The 18,195-nt window shown below is 34.0% G+C and overlaps 1 protein-coding gene across 3 annotated transcripts in view; it reads right to left on the bottom strand.

The window, feature by feature from the left end:
- Positions 1-1,034: 1,034 nt before the first annotated feature.
- The window catches only part of LOC132909840 (vascular endothelial growth factor receptor 1), a 61,183-nt gene continuing 44,022 nt past the window's right edge, over positions 1,035-18,195 (bottom strand). For 2 of the 3 annotated variants that reach the window (XM_060964961.1, XM_060964963.1), the window contains exons 21-23: positions 17,651-17,982; positions 10,360-10,465; positions 1,035-7,031 (exon numbers count right to left, since the gene is read on the bottom strand). In XM_060964961.1, the coding sequence (XP_060820944.1) occupies positions 6,339-7,031; positions 10,360-10,465; positions 17,651-17,982 (1,131 nt within the window). In that variant the 3' untranslated portion in view covers positions 1,035-6,338. The remainder of the gene's footprint in view (positions 7,032-10,359; positions 10,466-17,650; positions 17,983-18,195) is intronic. The other variant, XM_060964962.1, reaches the window with a different exon arrangement.

The raw sequence follows: 18,195 nt of genomic DNA, 5'->3' as shown, positions 1-18,195 counted from the left end.
GGCGAGCCGCGGGGCCGTTGGAATGTCTTATTGTCGAGTGTCTGTACTGCCAATTCTTTAAAGGAAAGCTATGTAACTTTATATCTCTGTTAGGTGGAACGTTCATCTCGTGACCGTGGCTACGCTCGGCGACCGGTTGTCGCCTCGAGCCTAAACTCATTGTCTCAAGTTTCGAATGACTGTGCCTGGGTTATTTTGTAAATGCTACAGTATTGAGGCTTTTCCAAATAATTCCAACGGGGGGGCCCGGTGTCCTTTCATCTCCGACACACACATATATATATACACACACACACACACACGGAAAATGGACAAAATATGTCAGCGATATGTTTTATATAATTTTAATATATTGAATATTATTTATAACATAATATTTAGTAATAGGTATTCAACAAATACTCTTACAATTATTCTAGTATGTATAGTTTGTATTATAATAAATTACAAGTACTTTGTCAAAATTTGCAGTTTTTAACCAATGACGTTTCTATACAAAATATAACATTCATCTACCGTTTGAAATATTCATTTTTTATAAAATTTAAAAAACCTTCTCTTACATTTACCTCTATTTAACATATGATAACATATATGATTCACGTTGCAGGCTAGTGATGTGATAAGTCAAATCGAACTATTCGAATTTGAAATACAAACTGCTGCGTCTTACGTTTAACAGTCAACATTGCAAATACGCTGTTTAACGTGGTTTATACTTTATGTCAATTACATATAATTGTTGTTAGCACTTTACATAGTTTCGATAAATTAAATTAATTTGATGAGATAAATACATTGCAATAAGTAAGTGATACGCAATATATTTTTGCATACGTTTTCAAACATAAATATGCGAAACATACGCGTTATTCAAAAAATAATATATGAACAACATATTTTTATAATTTTTTAATCATATAAAATTTTTATCTAGGTTTTATTTCTTTATTTGCATTCTTGCATGAACATTCACAATCTAGTTATAAAAAACATGTACTTTATTGCTATGTTGTTAAGAACGAACACACAAGTATTGCGAAGAAGGTAAAAAATTTATTATACAAACTTTATACATTCTAAACGTAAACCTCAGAGAATTTAAATTACACCGACACCCGCGCTTCGTCATGATGTTCTCTTATCTAACGAGTAGAGTTGTGTAATTGAGATTAAAACACGTTGTGCATCTTTGGCTGTAATTAAATATATAAAATTTTTCGAAATTCGTACCTATTAGATTCGAATTAAATCCTGCGTTCAAACTTATAACGTATTGAATATCAAATATTGATAAACGAACCCATTTTACTCAAACATTATGCTTTTATAAATTGTATAAATCTAAAACGTTTGTTATTGTTGTTTAAATTAACAAATAATAAGTACATTATTAAAAGTATTCATCAACGGCATGTTGTCTCTGTACATGTCTTTATATCTCATCAATACGATTTCACATTTATTCGTACAATAATACTATTAAAAAATATATATACTCATCGAATTGACGATACTTTCCTTCTTTTTTGAAGTCGGTCTAAGTGTGGCGTAATATCATATCGAAGTATCGAAGTATCTCCATACATACATATTTGGAATTTGACTCACATTTTCATTCTAAATATAATAAAGACTACAGGGAAAAACCATGTTAAATCACATTTTTACTTTTTAGAAAGCAAACAACTGTAATTCTATTACACTACCAATTAATTCCAAAATTGTCTAATTGTCTATTTCTTCGATTAAGTGTTTTTACAGCTTCTTAAATATTAAAAAAATATTGAATGTCAGATTATAAGATTAGGTTCACAATATTATACAAGTATAGGCATTATTGGTTTTTGCGTTATTGGCTTTTTGATTATAGTATATAAAAATACATTCTTTTAGCTACCAAATAAGAGTCATCAAAATCAGAAAATCAACAGAAGGAAAATTATCATGATCTGCTTTGTGATCCTCAGTTTCTACGTGTACATTTGAAGACTACATATGAAAGGCATGATAAGTCCACTTTTGCTAATTCTCCAACTCTTGATTCGTAGATGACCCACAAGAGCTTAAGTTAAGTTACTTAATTTTAGAGTTTGGTTCATTTTAATTTGTATTCTGTGTTTTGCATATAAAGATCACAATTACCATTTATCGCATAAAAAATAAAATGCAAATTAAAATTAAACATCCTAAAACGAAGTAATCTAGCACATACCTAAATTAAACTGTATGGGCCCACATGACTCAACGATATCGAAAAAAGAACAACCTTTTAAACTTCCGAAAAATAAATCATAGATTCGTAAATTATTGTAAAAAATTAAACGCATACAAAATATTATAGCGATGGATAATTGTGAAATGATCATAATAATGAAAAAAATATATGTCTAATCTTAAAATCAAATAACAGTATAATTTTGGTAATATAGGATTGATATATAACCCATTATGAATGATATATAAAATCTTTTATGAAGAAGTACAAAGTATGCATATTTTTCTCCTGATAGTCTTCATTTTGGAGAGATGATAAAATAAATAAAATCGTTTAAAATCAAATAATAGATTTCATAAGTATATTAAACATTAATTGAACATTAATATAAAAAGGCGTATAAAAATTAGGGAATTGTTTCCAAATCCTTCGAAGTGTACGATATCTGATTATGACTAATGCTTAAATCATATTAGAAACGGTAATTTATCAATAAATGCATACTAATAACGTATTTTAAAATTTTTAATTTCTTCTGTTAGTTTCGAAAGAAGATTCGATTCGTATGCGATGTATCAATTGCTTAAACAGGTATTAAAAAGTAGTGAACTTGTAGAAATGTTCCCCATCCTCTCCAATTTCGATGATTTTGGAATATGTTATAAAAATCAACATTTTGCATAATTTGTTCCTATATACAATTTTCCTATCTACAATTAGACATGTGAGACTCCAAGCAATGTCTGTTTGGCTATCTTGTAACGGCCATATTAAAAAGTCAAACTCACACCTAAACCCAATATATTGATCATTATCGCTTTTAATTTAGTTATAAGTTACAACAGATACTTTTTGGAGCCTCTCATATCCAATTGTGCACGAGGCATTTAAATTTTGACTGACCCTCGTTTATAAAATACTGACGCATAAGTGGCAACAGGTACACAACTATAGACAAAATTTACTATAGTGATTTTTTTTTTATATTTGGTAGACTATTTACAATCAATTCTATAGTGATGTAGACAGTTTTTTACAAATGTCTTGGAAACTAACCGAAACCTCTAGTTATATGTATAGGAAAAAGTTGCCCAAAATGTTGATTTATATAACATATTTCAACATTATCGAAACTAGAGAGGATAGAACTTTTCTGTAAGTTCATTCTTCTTTTTTTGTTTTATTACCTCAACTAGCCTTAAAATTAACATAAAAAATTAAAGTATTTTATTTATATATTCCTGTATCAGATAATAACATTAGAATGTTTAATTTTGAAAAACGAATAATTATGTATCTTTAATTCTTCACAATTTTATTTTCTGTCATTTTTGTCAAATATGTCTCTTTTCCGAAAGGTTATCATGCAGTATTGCTCATATTAATGAAATTTTTCATGAGTATTCAAAAGCTAAAAAGTTATGAGTATTCAAAGTTAAAAAGATCAATCATATATATTATATAACATACATATGTTCTTTATCTCGTTCGTCAAATCATTTTAAATGATTTTCGTCATGGCACATTAAAGATGGAACAACATGCACAAATGCAAAAAGTGATATTTAAATCAATCATCTTGTTTAATCACATATACACGCTCATGCACACGTAAGAAAGAGCTCACCCTCATGCACGTTAATAGCAAACAGTAGTGATGGTTATTTGATTCTCAACTTTGAAACTATTCAAAGTTTTTTAAAACTATGAAGATTCAAATCATTTTAAACACAATCCAAAGCTTAAAATTCTGATAAATATTGATAAGTCCTGAATTTTCAATCTTAATTCTTTAAATTCCATAAAACTATGGATTCTACTTTGTGAAGAAGTAGTAGCAAAAGAATATTAAACAAGCCGTTTGTATTCTCTTTGCCACAATTAATAAGAAGAATTCAATGATGTAAACTAATTAAACAATCTTTAATGGTCCTTTAATATTATGCATTAATTTAATTTAATGCAATATTGGCCCATAATGAGTTAATACCTTATGTCAATGTACCACTTAGGCAACAGTAAATGAAAGTGCTTAAAATATTCAACAGAATATTTCTCAAGGTCTGTAAACTAGTAGGTTTATCAGTAGATATCCTTAAGATTGGCTTTCATATGCTACCAAAATTTCCAAGGCCTTCAAACAAGACTGATTAAAACTGAAGCAACTTGAGCAATTGTTGTTGCTCACTGTTCTGAACCTTGTTTATTCGCTTACTAAGCAATTGCTTTAACACTTTAACCAATACTTTTCAAAACTCCTATGAATATGTGAACATATTCCTAAATGAATATGTTTACTGCCCAGTAACAGTTTTTTTCTTTTTTTTTTTTTTTAGTTTATTTTGGTTTTTTACAATTTGTTCTGAAGGACATTTGGTAAAGTGTTATGTCTTATTGGTAAAAAAAAAATAAAATAAAAATAAATATAGCATGTGGGTGGCTACCCCCAGCGGGGTGCCATATTCGTGTTTGCTAGGTTATATCTTTTATGTAGTAACAGTTGCCAGTAACAAAAGTTACTGCTTATTGTCTGTTGTTGTCTGAAATGGTAAAATTAAAAAAAAGAGAAGAGATAAGCAATATACAGCAGCACTTTACAACAGAAAGAAGTGTTCATTTAGTATATACACCGTGCTAGTCAGGCACACTAACCCTGTAACAGGAGCCACAATACTACAAGAGCACATCACAAAAATAGAAAAGTGGCTACAAGACAAACAAATCAAAGCTAACCCTGACAAATGCAACCACATTACATTTACATTGAGAAAACAGATAACACCAAACATCTTCCTGAACGGCACGCAAATAACACAAACAAGGCAAGTCAAATACCTTGGACTTCACATAGATACACGCTTCACATGGAAACAGCACATCAAATCAATAATAGACAAGATACAGATAGCAAGGAGACAAATGCACTGGCTAACAAGCCGAAAATCCAAACTAAGCACAGAAAACAAACTGAAAATATACAAAATAATCATAAAGCCAATCTGGACATACGGAATTCCACTATGGGGAACAGCAGCAATGAGCCATATAAACAAAATAGAAACAATCCAAGTCAAAATCCTTAGAACAATGGTAAGCGCCCCGTGGTACGTTAGAAACGAGGACATACGGAAAGACCTGTGAATACCAAACGGTCAAGGAAGAGATTATCAGATTCGCAACAAGATACAGAGTAAGAATAGAAACACACCCGAACCAGCTGGCAGCTGAAACGTGCAACACAACAAATATCGCAAGAAGACTAAAAAGGAAACACCCAATAGACCTCATAAAAGATATAACTTAGAAAAAACGAAGCTGGCACCCCGCTGGGGGTAGCCGCCCACATGCTATATTTATTTTTTATTTTTTTTTTCTTCACCAACAAGATATAACACTTTACCAAATGTCCATAAGGACAAATTGTAAAATAACCAAAAATAAAATAAAAAAAAAAATTTAGTATATACACTTTTTCAATTGTTTTATGACATATTTGTATGTGGACAACTGGAAGTAAATTTTACTTTGAAACTAAAACTTATATACTTCTCTAATTATGTTGCTTTAGTGTACACAAAATGTTTCTACAAGTTGATATTTATTGAATACTGTTTGAAACATGCAGCAACAACAGGCAATAGAACTTCTCTTTGTTGTTTCAACAAGGACACAGTTTGAGATTTAAATCATGTTCAAAGTGATTCAATTTTCTTGTCACATTTATTGGCTACAAAAAAAGTATTTGCACATACCCTTACATACCCAACAAAGCATTTTTTAAATCAAGTCCTTATTAAATTTTTACAATCATATAAAAGTGCATATGTACTATTAAATGACACAAAATTTTATATACTTGGGCCTAACTAATTAATAAACTAATAAATATGTACAGTAGTGTATAAATACTTTTTGTAGCCACTGTATACAGATTCTAATTACTTCAAAGTGTATCAGATCCTATCGGTAGGAGACAGTAAAAAGATGTATTATTGTTCATTTTTCTCCATTTACCATATCCATATCCACATGTCTATCCATGAAAGCCCGCCTGAAATAGACATTCCCTTCAGTTAATCATCATTATAGAACAATTGTCAAATTTTGTTCATGCACAGGTTCAGACTTTCATCTGATCTTTTTCGCAATTAGCCATCACCACGTAACTAGGATTGCTAAAACTGGCTGGCATGTCTAACCTTAAGTCATTCTTCTGCTTCGGCATGTTTACGTAATTGCCCTGTGTCCTAATGATGGCTGGTATAAAATCCTTCTTTGATAACGTATTTCCAGTATTTAATATGTCAATGTCGTCAGAATCCTTCTCATTCTTTTCATTTTTCTCGTTTAAATCTATCAACTGAACATTTCGTGGAGTATTACAATATGCGAAATCCCTATTGATGGGCTGATGATCTATTGGTTGATTCTTCATTGTCTCTTGCTGTCGGACGAACTCCGCTCGCCGCGCGTGTACGTTAATTGGTTGCATATAAGGATCCTCTTCTTCTGGTTTCTTTAACATTGGTGACAATTCTACAGCGTCTTCTGAATCGGAAATGATCGGAAATTTGAAGTGCGTTCTCTCTTGATTAGGTCTAGGACTGAATATTTCTGAATCGTACCCACTCTGGCTAGTGGGACTCATGCACAGGTACGTTGTGTTTGAAGCGGGCAAGTTTGAATAATCGTGGATGGGAGAAGAGAGTGCTGCGTGATCAGGTGCGGAGAGCATAGTTAGATAGTCGCTCCGACCACCTTCCAGTAGCGTCGTATTCATGTCCATGTAAGGATCGTTTAGACTGATGTAATGCTGCGAATCAGATAGATATTTAATGTATTATAATTAGATTATAACGACGTACAAAATGCTGTGAAATATAATTAAATGTTATTGAAATATTAATGAAATTTAATTAAATATTATGGAAGATAGTAATTTTATTGTATAGTAGATTTAGTAAAATTCTGGCGCATTAAATATAGATTCAATTCAATTTTAATACAATTTTAATATGTTATGTAAAATAATACATTTTATTAGTCTTGTGAAGAACAGCATGTTTCAGTTTAGAAGTAAAGAAACACATATGAGATATTGAGATGAAAAATAGTTTAAGCTAAAATATTTTCTGAATGAATATAGTATTCCAATAAACTAAATTAATTACACGAAAGTGGAGGAATTTATTTTGCCCGAATTAAACTCATATAATATAATGTAATTCGTTAAATCAGGGTTAGATTTAAGTTAGTCCATTTTTGCCTTTAATGCGTTTCACCACTTCTTACGAATATCAACATATTTGACCTTCCGCCAACACAAAATTTAATATGAATGAAGGGACTCGTTTGAGTCAGTATCACATTTGAGTGAAGCTATAATACAATTTGCTTCATAATTCATCAAATTCGGTTATGGATAATTTTTGAGTGATTTACATTTGAAAGCAAACTGTTTAACTTGTTGGTGGTGTAATTAATGGTGTGAATGGTGTGAAATATATCGAGTATTTATATTGATAGTTCGACCATAGTTTTCTACAAAAATATATAAAAAAATAAATAAAAAAATATAAAAAAACTAAGAAGTTTGTTAATCAATGTTAAAATTCTTAGATGTAATTATTATTATAATTTAGTAATGTGTGTACATTACTTTATTTCTAGAAGTTATATTATTATTTATTTTATTAGTTCTTATATAATATCTCCTTTCTGATTCAAATAACTGTATCTATCACTTTATCATCCTTAATATTTTTTCTTGTTAAGCCTGAAAACTTACAGACTTTTATAGTCTTGTAATAAAATTTTAATTCCTCACAAGTATGTATTTTACACATATTAGTAATCTTTTTAATATAGAAATTAATTATTTTACGTATAGTTCAAGGTTGAATTTTAAAATATTGAAGCTTGTATCTCAAATAATCGTACCCTACCCCACTTATTTTGTCACAAAGTACAGCATATTTAGATTGCAGTGAAAATTAACATATTTAAGATACAAAGTAGATATATTTTTGTATAAAACAAGTTGTTACGTCGCGCGAGATGATCCGTGCGACGTCCCTCTCGGTCTGGTCGCCAAGGCCTACCCCTCGTTACACTGACCCGCAATAAACCCAAGGAACCACCATAAACCGAATCTTTTTAACTTAACTTCTATTCATATAAGTATTTTCGGTTTATGGATGGTCCTTTGAACGGTCCTTGTGTTTGTTGCACGCTCTTGCTAATTACGGAGAAAGCAGATGTGCCCAGCGAAATAGCTGATTTTTCCCAGGAACAAGGACACCCATGAGCCACATCTGCAGGAGACTTTCTCCTCGTATTTTATTTATTAACATTGGCTATAACCAATGGGTATCGCGGATCGTTACCCTCACTTTTCTACCGAAAAGTGTGAACAACAAATCCGCGTTCTTAGTTCAAAAGGGGTATACCCACACCGAGCTTTCCTCCTAAATAGTACTAGACGAGTCTGTTACTGTTCTTACACTCCTCGGGCAGTCAAGTCTACTGTTGTTTCACTCATCGGGCAGTCAAGTCTACTGTTCTATCAATCCTCGGACAGTCAAGTTCTCGGTACTCAACACGTCAAATCTATCAACCCTCGGGTTAATCGCCCATTATACTTTCCGACACGACGAAGTCAAACGACACGACGAAGTCAAATAATTCCTGTCTACGCTATAAGTGTTGTAAGTTGGTGGAAATATATATATATATATATATGTCGGGTTAGCGGTAGGGGCGTATAATGAACCTTCACCAGTGTTGTTCATGGTTGTCGCACAGATATTTATTACACAAGTATGGCTGATACAAGATTGACGATCGGACACGGTAACTGGACGCTAATGACAATGGCCCTAGGTTCGATATAGCGAATCCACGGTCCACGGGATAACGAATATACTTTGCTTCAAAGTCTAAGTCGGACTCGACTTACTACTCGTGATACTAGGAACGCTTGATTGACTCTTAGCTAATCAGATTGCCAGAAAAGAATGACTTTCCGTCGCGACGACGCTGCAGAGGAAAACTATGATGGGGTGTGCCTAAGGGCACGAGATCATCGGATTCGTCAAAGAAAGCCTCCACTCGGAGGGTGAGGGAAATAGACGCTGCTGTTAATTGGTCAATTTCTATGTTGGCGGTTAGAAAAGGATGCTAGCCGCCCTAGAGAGAGAGTTCCTAGCAGGCAACGTCGTACGTGACCAAATCAGGCTTTCCCATAACTTCCCGCAATAGGTGACAGATTTACAGGCTGATAGAATAAAGACTGTTTGTCAATCTGAAGGACTTTAGTTAACTAAGTCCTAAGATTTGTAACGGTTCCTCAGGCTATCTGAACATAAACTGTAAACGATGCATCGGCATCTGGCGATCATCTGGCCCAAAGAATGGGGTCTATGTGTGGCGAGCTGCGGGGCTGTTGGAATGTCTTATTATCAAGTGTCTGTACTGCCAATTCTTTAAAGGAAAGCTATGTTACTTTATATCTCTGTTAGGTGGAACGTTCATCCCGTGACCGTGGCTACGCTCGGCGACCAGTTGTCGCCTCGAGCCTAAACTCATTGTATCAAGTTTCGAATGACTGTGTCTGGGTTATTTCGTAAATGCTACAGTATTGAGGCTTTTCCAAATAATTCCAACGGAGGGGGGGGGGCCGGTGTCCTTTCATCTCCGACATATATATATAACTGTAGACTACAGTTGTATTCAACAACAAACACCCCTATTATACCACAAGAAATAAGGGGATCGTCCTGCTCGTGGTGTCGATTCTTATAATCGTAATGGGAATTTACGACTCCCGTTGACGTACTTCAACGCGATCGCGTCTCCCCGCGACTGGACGAAAATACACAAATATTGTTATTATTGTAAAAGCAAAGGTAAGTATAGTAAAGTTACGTTATTATTTTGTATGCTTCTTTTCGTAATTAACTTTCCAAATATAATAGTTTTTATAATGAAAGATGAAACATAAATATTTTTCATATCAGTGAAGACAATAATTTTCCATATATGTTATACAGAGCGGCCATAAATGAACGTAGGATTTTAGAAATTAAATTTTAAAGTAAATAGATTGGCAGATATCAAGAAATTGTTAACATCAAACTTACCGCTTTTACGCTTTCTTCTAATAATTCGCCAATACCCTGTACCAATTCTGTGAAACTCGGACGTAGGGTAGGCTTGGCTTTCCAACATTTCAGCATTATGTCATATCTGTAATATATTCACAACATTAAGTTGTAATATTATAATACATACAGGATGTAAAGATATACGAGAGTAAAATGGTTTCTTTCCTTTTTGAGAAAAAGAATTTTTATAGCCTCAGGTTAATCAAAAATTATTAATTGTTTTATCCATTATATATGTTAATAATAACGTATTACAAAAATGATATATGATGTCTCAGGCTATTTTGTGTCAAACGGTGTTGTGTATATGTTATAGACAGTGACGTCCACAAGAAAGTTTAAAGAGAAAGGTGGGATAAAACATTGCAATTTTATAAAACTGAACTATGATTAACAAGAAAAATGAATGTATAATATAAACGTGTATCTTAAGATAGACAAATGTACAGAAAAGATGTTTAATATAAATTTTAGTTATACTCATATACAAGTATCAGTTTTAAACTTTCTTCTGTCCACCACTATATGTAGATACATGTGGGTAAAGTATGAAAAAAGTGTGCAAAATTTACAAAGTCATATGCTGATTGTATTATATTTAATGGTGTGATTCAGTAGGTTGTGACTGTTGCGGACTAATTAAAATACTAAGATATTTCTTAATTAAAATATTTCTTTTCGTTTTCTTAAGTTTTTTCCCAAAAAGCGCTAACACTACATAATAAAAAAAACTTGAGACACATATACATATATGTATATGTGTGTACATAATATAATCTTTTTGTAACAGAGTTACTGAAAATATCCGATATGTACATACACGTACAAATACATCAATAATTCTGTTACAAAGCGATTCTCTGTTATTTTTAATGATATTATGATATGCGGAAACGCTTAAGGAATGAATTATTTTGTTCCGAGAGACACATATTATGATACAATTTTCTTCATGGCCATATTTTTCGAGATTTAGATGTTTCCGTAATTTTTTAACATGGAACTTTATATCTTTCTATATATTAGTCGATGCGTATTTTTTACTCCATATAAAAAAATGTAAAGGTATTCGTATACGAAAATGTTTAGTTTAAAAAATATTTCAGTTTTAATTTCACCAAAATAAGAGGCAAGTAAAACAAACAGTTCCCTTTCGACTGCCGAAGAGTACAGACGTGTGCCTAGTGCCCAGTGAAGTCTCTCCGTCGAAATCGGACATTGAAAAACAGTGCCCCCGAAAGTGCGAAAAGCGGGGAAAGCAAAGCAATGAAACGGGTGCCACCGCTCAGGATATCGAACAACGGCGAAACATACGCCATATACAAAACCATGGAAGTTCAAGAATGCACAGAAACCGAAATGGAAATCACCCAAATGAGCGACGAGAGAAACACCACCAACAACCATCTAACACAACAAGACGAAAGCTGGAAGGTCGTAAATCCCAGCAAAAGAAGAAAACTAACAACAAACACAAATACTAGGAGGTCCGCAGAAACAGAAAGAAAGCCATAGCTCCAGAAAATTCTTCTACAAAACCCCTTCAGCGCACTGCCACAAGAGAAGGAACCAGACGCAACGGAAAAACCGACAACACACAACAACAAACCACCACCAATCCACATCGACGCGCAGATAATGGACCCCCTCCTCGAACCGCTAAACACCACAGCAGGCAAAGAAAACTACACAATTAAACAATTAAAACTGAACCAGGTATAAGTGCTAACCAACGCCCCAGAAACCTACAGAAAAGTGATAAAGGTGCTAAAAGAAAAAAACGCCGGGTACCATACCTACCAGCTTAAAACCGACAAAAGCTATAAAGCGGTAATGAGAGGACTACACCCAAAGACAAATACAAACAACATATGTGAGGAACTAGCCAAAATCGGACACCAGGTAAGGGTAATAAACAACATAACGAGAATTGATACTAAAGAACCACTACCGCTATTCCTAATTGAACTCGAACCTAGAAACAACAACAAGGAAATCTTCGAAATCAAACAAATCCTAAACACTATAATTAAAGTCGAACCACCCAGACAAAAAAAAGACATGCCTCAATGCATGCGGTGCCAACAATATGGACACACAAAAAACTACTGCAACAGAAACCCGGTGTGTGTCAAATGCGCAGAAAAGCATTTAACAACGTACTGCCCATACACGGGAAAACTAAACGAGGTAAAGTGCTACAACTGCAGCGGAAACCATCCAGCCAGCTACAAAGGCTGTCCAGCCAGAAAAATACTTCAACGTAAACTGTCTCCGCCACTTCGAAGCGGGGCAAACAATTACTATCACACACAACAAGATAGCGCAGAAATTGAGACACCAACAAACGTACAGCACGTAACGAATATCAACCACAACAATACCAACACCTCTGGTAGTCGAAGCTACGCACAAGTAACCAAGCAAATAACACCCGCAGTCAACCAAAACCACAACAATAACACCAACGACGCTACAGAAATAAAAGAACTGCTAAAGCAATCCATCAAAAACACCGAAATGTTAACAAAATCGATAAGCGAACAAAACGAAGCATTCAAACAGCAATCATTACAAATCACAGCTATGATACAACTGATAACAAACATGATAAGCAAAAAGTAAAAACGGACATACTAAAAATAGCTGCCTGGAACTCTAACGGCCTCCAACAAAGTGCCCTAGAAACCAAAGCATTCCTGTACCACAACAACATAGACATACTACTCGTATCAGAAATGCATTTCACAACAAAAAGCTACATCAAAATACCGCACTATACCATATACGATACCAAGCACCCCTCAGGAAAAGCACACGGAGGGACCGCAGTGATAATAAGAAACGACATTAAACACCACCTACACAGCCAAGTTAGTAAAGAACACATACAAGCAACTACCGTTACCGTACAAACTAGCAGCAATCGTCTACAGCTGTCAGCAGTATATGCATCAGCGCGACACTAAATCACAGCGCAAATGTGTGAAGGATACTTCCAACAATTAGGCGACAAGTATATCGCAGCAGGAGACTACAACTCAAAGCACTCAACATGGGGATCAAGAATCACTACACCTCCAGGTAGAACCCTGGAAAAACACAACAGGAGAAACAACCACAATATATTATCCACAGGAAGACCGACATACTGGCCGACAGACCTGAGCAAAATCCCTGACCTACTCGACTTTGCAGTCACAAAGGGACTAAATGGAAATAAAATAAATATAGCATCCAGCCTCGAGCTTAGCTCCGACCATACACCCATAATAATAACATACAGAAACAAGCCAATACTCTACAATAACTCAGAGACACTATGCAACAAATCCACCAATTGGCAAACCTTCAAAGAAATAATCGAAAGCAAAATCAACTGCAACATCCCATTGAAAACGCCCGAACACATCGAACAAGCTGTAACGACACTTACAGAAACTATACAAGAAGCAGCACGGGTAACCACTAAACCTGAAACTACCACTATATAAACAAAACAAATCCCATCAGACATCCTCGAAAAAAGAAAAGCGAAAGCAAAATGGCAAAAACATAGAACAAAAGAAAACAAAAAACACCTAAACAAACTCGCAAAGGAAATAAAAAACAAAATAAAAGAGCACAACAACAACGAATTCACAAAGTTCATAGAGTCACTATCTGCACACGAGAACTACAACTATTCACTATGGAAAGCCACAAAAAAAATAAAGAAGATAATAAAACCAGCCCCAGCAATCAGAAAAGCAGACAACACATGGGCAAGAAGCAACGAAGAGCAAGCCGAAGAATTTTCCAACCACCTATGCAACACATTTACACCACACAACATCAATAACAGCAACCACAATAACCATACGGACGACGATGCGCTAACCACTAGCACCGCAATTGACAAGCAATACACCATACCTAAAACAGCGCAAGAAATTGGAAACATAATCGAAAAAACAACAAAGCACCAGGAATCGATCTAATCAATGGTAAAATCTTGACAAACCTCCCTCCAAAAGCGATACGACTAATCACTATAATATTCAATGCAATACTAAGAATATAATATTATCCTAAATTATGGAAACAGGCACAGATCATAATGTTACCCAAACCAGGCAAAGACCCACACGAAACAACATCTTACAGACCAATATCACTACTTCCCGTGCTCTCCAAAATACTAGAAAAAGTAATATACGCCCGACTAAAACCAATAATAGAGAAGGAAAAATTAATACCAGACCATCAATTTGGATTCAGAAACAAACACTTCACCATAGAACAAATGCACAGACTCGTCAACGAAATAATACACACGATAGAAAACAAACAATATTGTACAGCCCTATTCATGGACATAGAGAAAGCATTCGACAAAATAAACCACGAAAGCCTAATTCAAACAATCGAGAAACAATTCCCGGAAAAAATATACCAAATAATAAAATCATACATAAGCAACAGAGACTTCACAATAAAAATCAAGGACGCACACTCCGAAGTCAAAGACATCAAAGAAGGGGTTCCGCAAGGAAGCGTCCTAGGACCCATATTATACACACTATACACGACCAACATACCAACAACTACCAATAGAAAAATATTGACGTTCGCGGACGACACAGCCGTACTAGTCAGGCACACTAACCCTGTAACAGCAGCCACAATACTATAAGAGCACATCACAAAAATAGAAAAGTGGCTGCAAGACAAACAAATTAAAGCTAACCCTCACAAATGCAACCACATCACATTCACACTGAGAAAACAGATAACACAAAACAGCTTCCTGAACGACACGCAAATAACACAAACAAGGCAAGTCAAATACCTTGGACTTCACATAGATACACATTTCACATGGAAACAGCATATCAAATCAATAATAGACAAAATACAGACAGCAAGGAGACGAATGCACTGGTTAACAAGCCGAAAATCCAAATTAAGCACAGAAAACAAACTAAAAATATACAAAATAATCATAAAGCCAATCTGGACATACGGAATTCCACTATGGGGAACAGCAGCAATGTGCCATATAAACAAAATAGAAACAATCCAAGCCAAAATCCTTAGAACAATGGTAAACGCCCCGTGGTACGTTAGAAATGAGGACATACGGAAAGACCTGGGAATACCAACGGTCAAGGAAGAGATTACCAGATTCGCAACAAGATACAGAGTAAGAATAGAAACACACCCAAACCAGCTGGCAGCTGAAACGTGCAACACAACAAACATCGCAAGAAGACTAAAAAGGAAACACCCATAGACCTCATAAAAGATATAACTTAGAAAAAACGAAGCTGGCACCCCGCTGGGGGTAGCCGCCCACATGCTATATTTATTTTTTATTTTTTATTTTTTTTTTTCTTCACCAACAAGATATAACACTTTACCAAATGTCCATAAGGACAAATTGTAAAATAACCAAAATAAAATTAAAAAAAAAAACTGTTTTCTCCGATAACACCCTTAACTGACTAACATTATTAGCACAAGGAAATAAGAGAGGATTTTTTCTTACGTAGGAATAGTTATTCGAGTAGTTAATGATTGCCGGCCGCTTTACAGTGCTGTGGCAGCCGGATTAATAATGTCCAAACCTAATACAGACCATGGATTTGATATTGATTTGCGTTGAAATTTCATACAAACTTAGCGTAAATTAATTGAAATCAAACTTATAACAATAACTTATTTAATTGTTAGCCAGTTTGTACTGCATACTGAGCTTGGGTTAATTCTTTTTAATCCGACCGCCGTAAGACAACCGACCATCAAATATCTGCGACAGTAAATTTACACAAGTAAAAATTCTTTTGTATTTCTCTGTACTAATATTGCCGAAGCTATTGTCGGTGAAGTCTCGTATCAGTGAAACCGTGTGTCGGAGAATTATCGATGAAAACAGTTTCAGGGATTTTAAGGAGACCTGTCTTCCCTTCTCCATATGCAAAGTTTTATAATATTAAAACTAAGAATTATTTTAAATCATGCATTTTGGGATTCAAATATCTACAGGATGACTAGTTCAAATCTATAAATACAAATTATTCGTACACTACATGTAGAAAAATATAATTTAGATAAGCAGTTTATAGTTTCGAGGGGGGGGGGGGCACAGTCTGGTGTAAGTGCTTTTTTTCGAGACGGACACGTTATATGAAGGTGACATACATTTTTTAAAATACAATTATAGATATTTTAATGCATTGATCGACACAGATCAGTATTATCTACAAAAGAGTATCAACCAATTTATACCCTGAAACCACTAGTCTAGCAGATATTTTAATTTTAATTTGTCAAATTTAATGTATGGAATATAAAAGTGAAGCGGTATTCTGGTGTTTATATTGTCTTTCATAAAATGCGTTGATTAATGAACACAACCATCGTTATATAACACGAGCGATTACAAAGCTACATAAAATATTGCAAAGATTCACCATGAAATATCTATACAAGCTTGGGTAGGTATGTAAATTATCTTATCATTTGGGGACTACATACATTGTCAGAAAACAATTTGATAGATTGGATTGTCCCTATGCGATTCTTTGATCAAATAGAACGAAAATGATCCATTTTTGAGGTGAATAGTCAGCGGCAAAGAAAAGTGAATCTTTTATAATATTATGGCAAAAGCTCATCATGGTCAATGGACAAACAAGGTGAACCACTATTATCGAGTCCAAAAGTAGATCTTCATCCGGAAAGGTTTATGCTGCACGCATGGTAGGGTTAAAAGGGAATTCTGTATTACGAGTTCCTTTCAAAAAATCAAACAATTACTTCGGATGTATACAGCTCGCAGTTGAAGTGATAGAAAGCAACAATTGCAAAGAAGCATCCAGAATTGGTTAAGGTAATCATTTTAAAATAATGCAAAACCGCATGTCTTTGGCTAGTAGGCAAAAATTGATACAGTTCGGGTGGGTTGTCTTGTCGCACCCTCCAATTACCATTTATTCCAGTCCCTACAAAACTTCCTTAACGATTAATTCCTAAATATTCAATTTCTTGGAAGACTAAAAGGAGTAAATAAAATAATAATAAAATAATCGTTAATAATCAAAGATCTGCAAAATTTTATAACAATGGTATAATAAAGCTATCTAAAAGATGGCGAAAGGTTTATATCAAAAATGAAGAATACCTTACTGGATAAAGTTACATTGAAAAAAAAGAGAATCGTCTTGTAACTTGACTTTGAAAAAACGACACGAACTTTTCACTCAATCCAATAAATTAAACTCACATTTCAGAAGTAGCATATTCCGGTTGTTCCAGTCTGTATCCCTCAATCAGTTTCTGATATTGTTTCTCAGCTTCCATTCCAGGATAAGGTGTCTTAGCCAATGTAAAGAACTCCCATAGAACTATACCAAAGGACCAGATATCCGATTGCGTTGAGAAAATTCGATCTCTAATCGATTCAATGGCCATCCATTTTATAGGTAACAATCCTCCTCCTTTCTTTTTATAATTATTATCCTTGTACATAGTTTTTGCTAGGCCAAAATCACAGATTTTCACTACGTTGTTTTCGGCTAATAAGATATTTCTCGCGGCCAAATCACCGTGTAACACCTACAAATGATTATTAAATTAGATTTCAAGCAAATGATTTTGTTTATATTTTTCATTTACTGATATTCATAATTTAATTAGCGAATTAATGAGATTATTGTCTTTCCCATTTCATACTACTTTTATATTGCGCTTTGAAAATTTTTCTATTATTTTTGATAGCTTAGAATTTATTTCATCAGACATATTTTTTAGTTATCATGATATACTTCA

The sequence above is a fragment of the Bombus pascuorum genome, chromosome 8 (assembly GCF_905332965.1).
Source record: "Bombus pascuorum chromosome 8, iyBomPasc1.1, whole genome shotgun sequence".
Taxonomy (NCBI): Eukaryota; Metazoa; Arthropoda; class Insecta; order Hymenoptera; family Apidae; genus Bombus; species Bombus pascuorum.
Note: the sequence above shows the minus strand (reverse complement) of the source record. Positions and strands in the feature narration are given on the sequence as shown.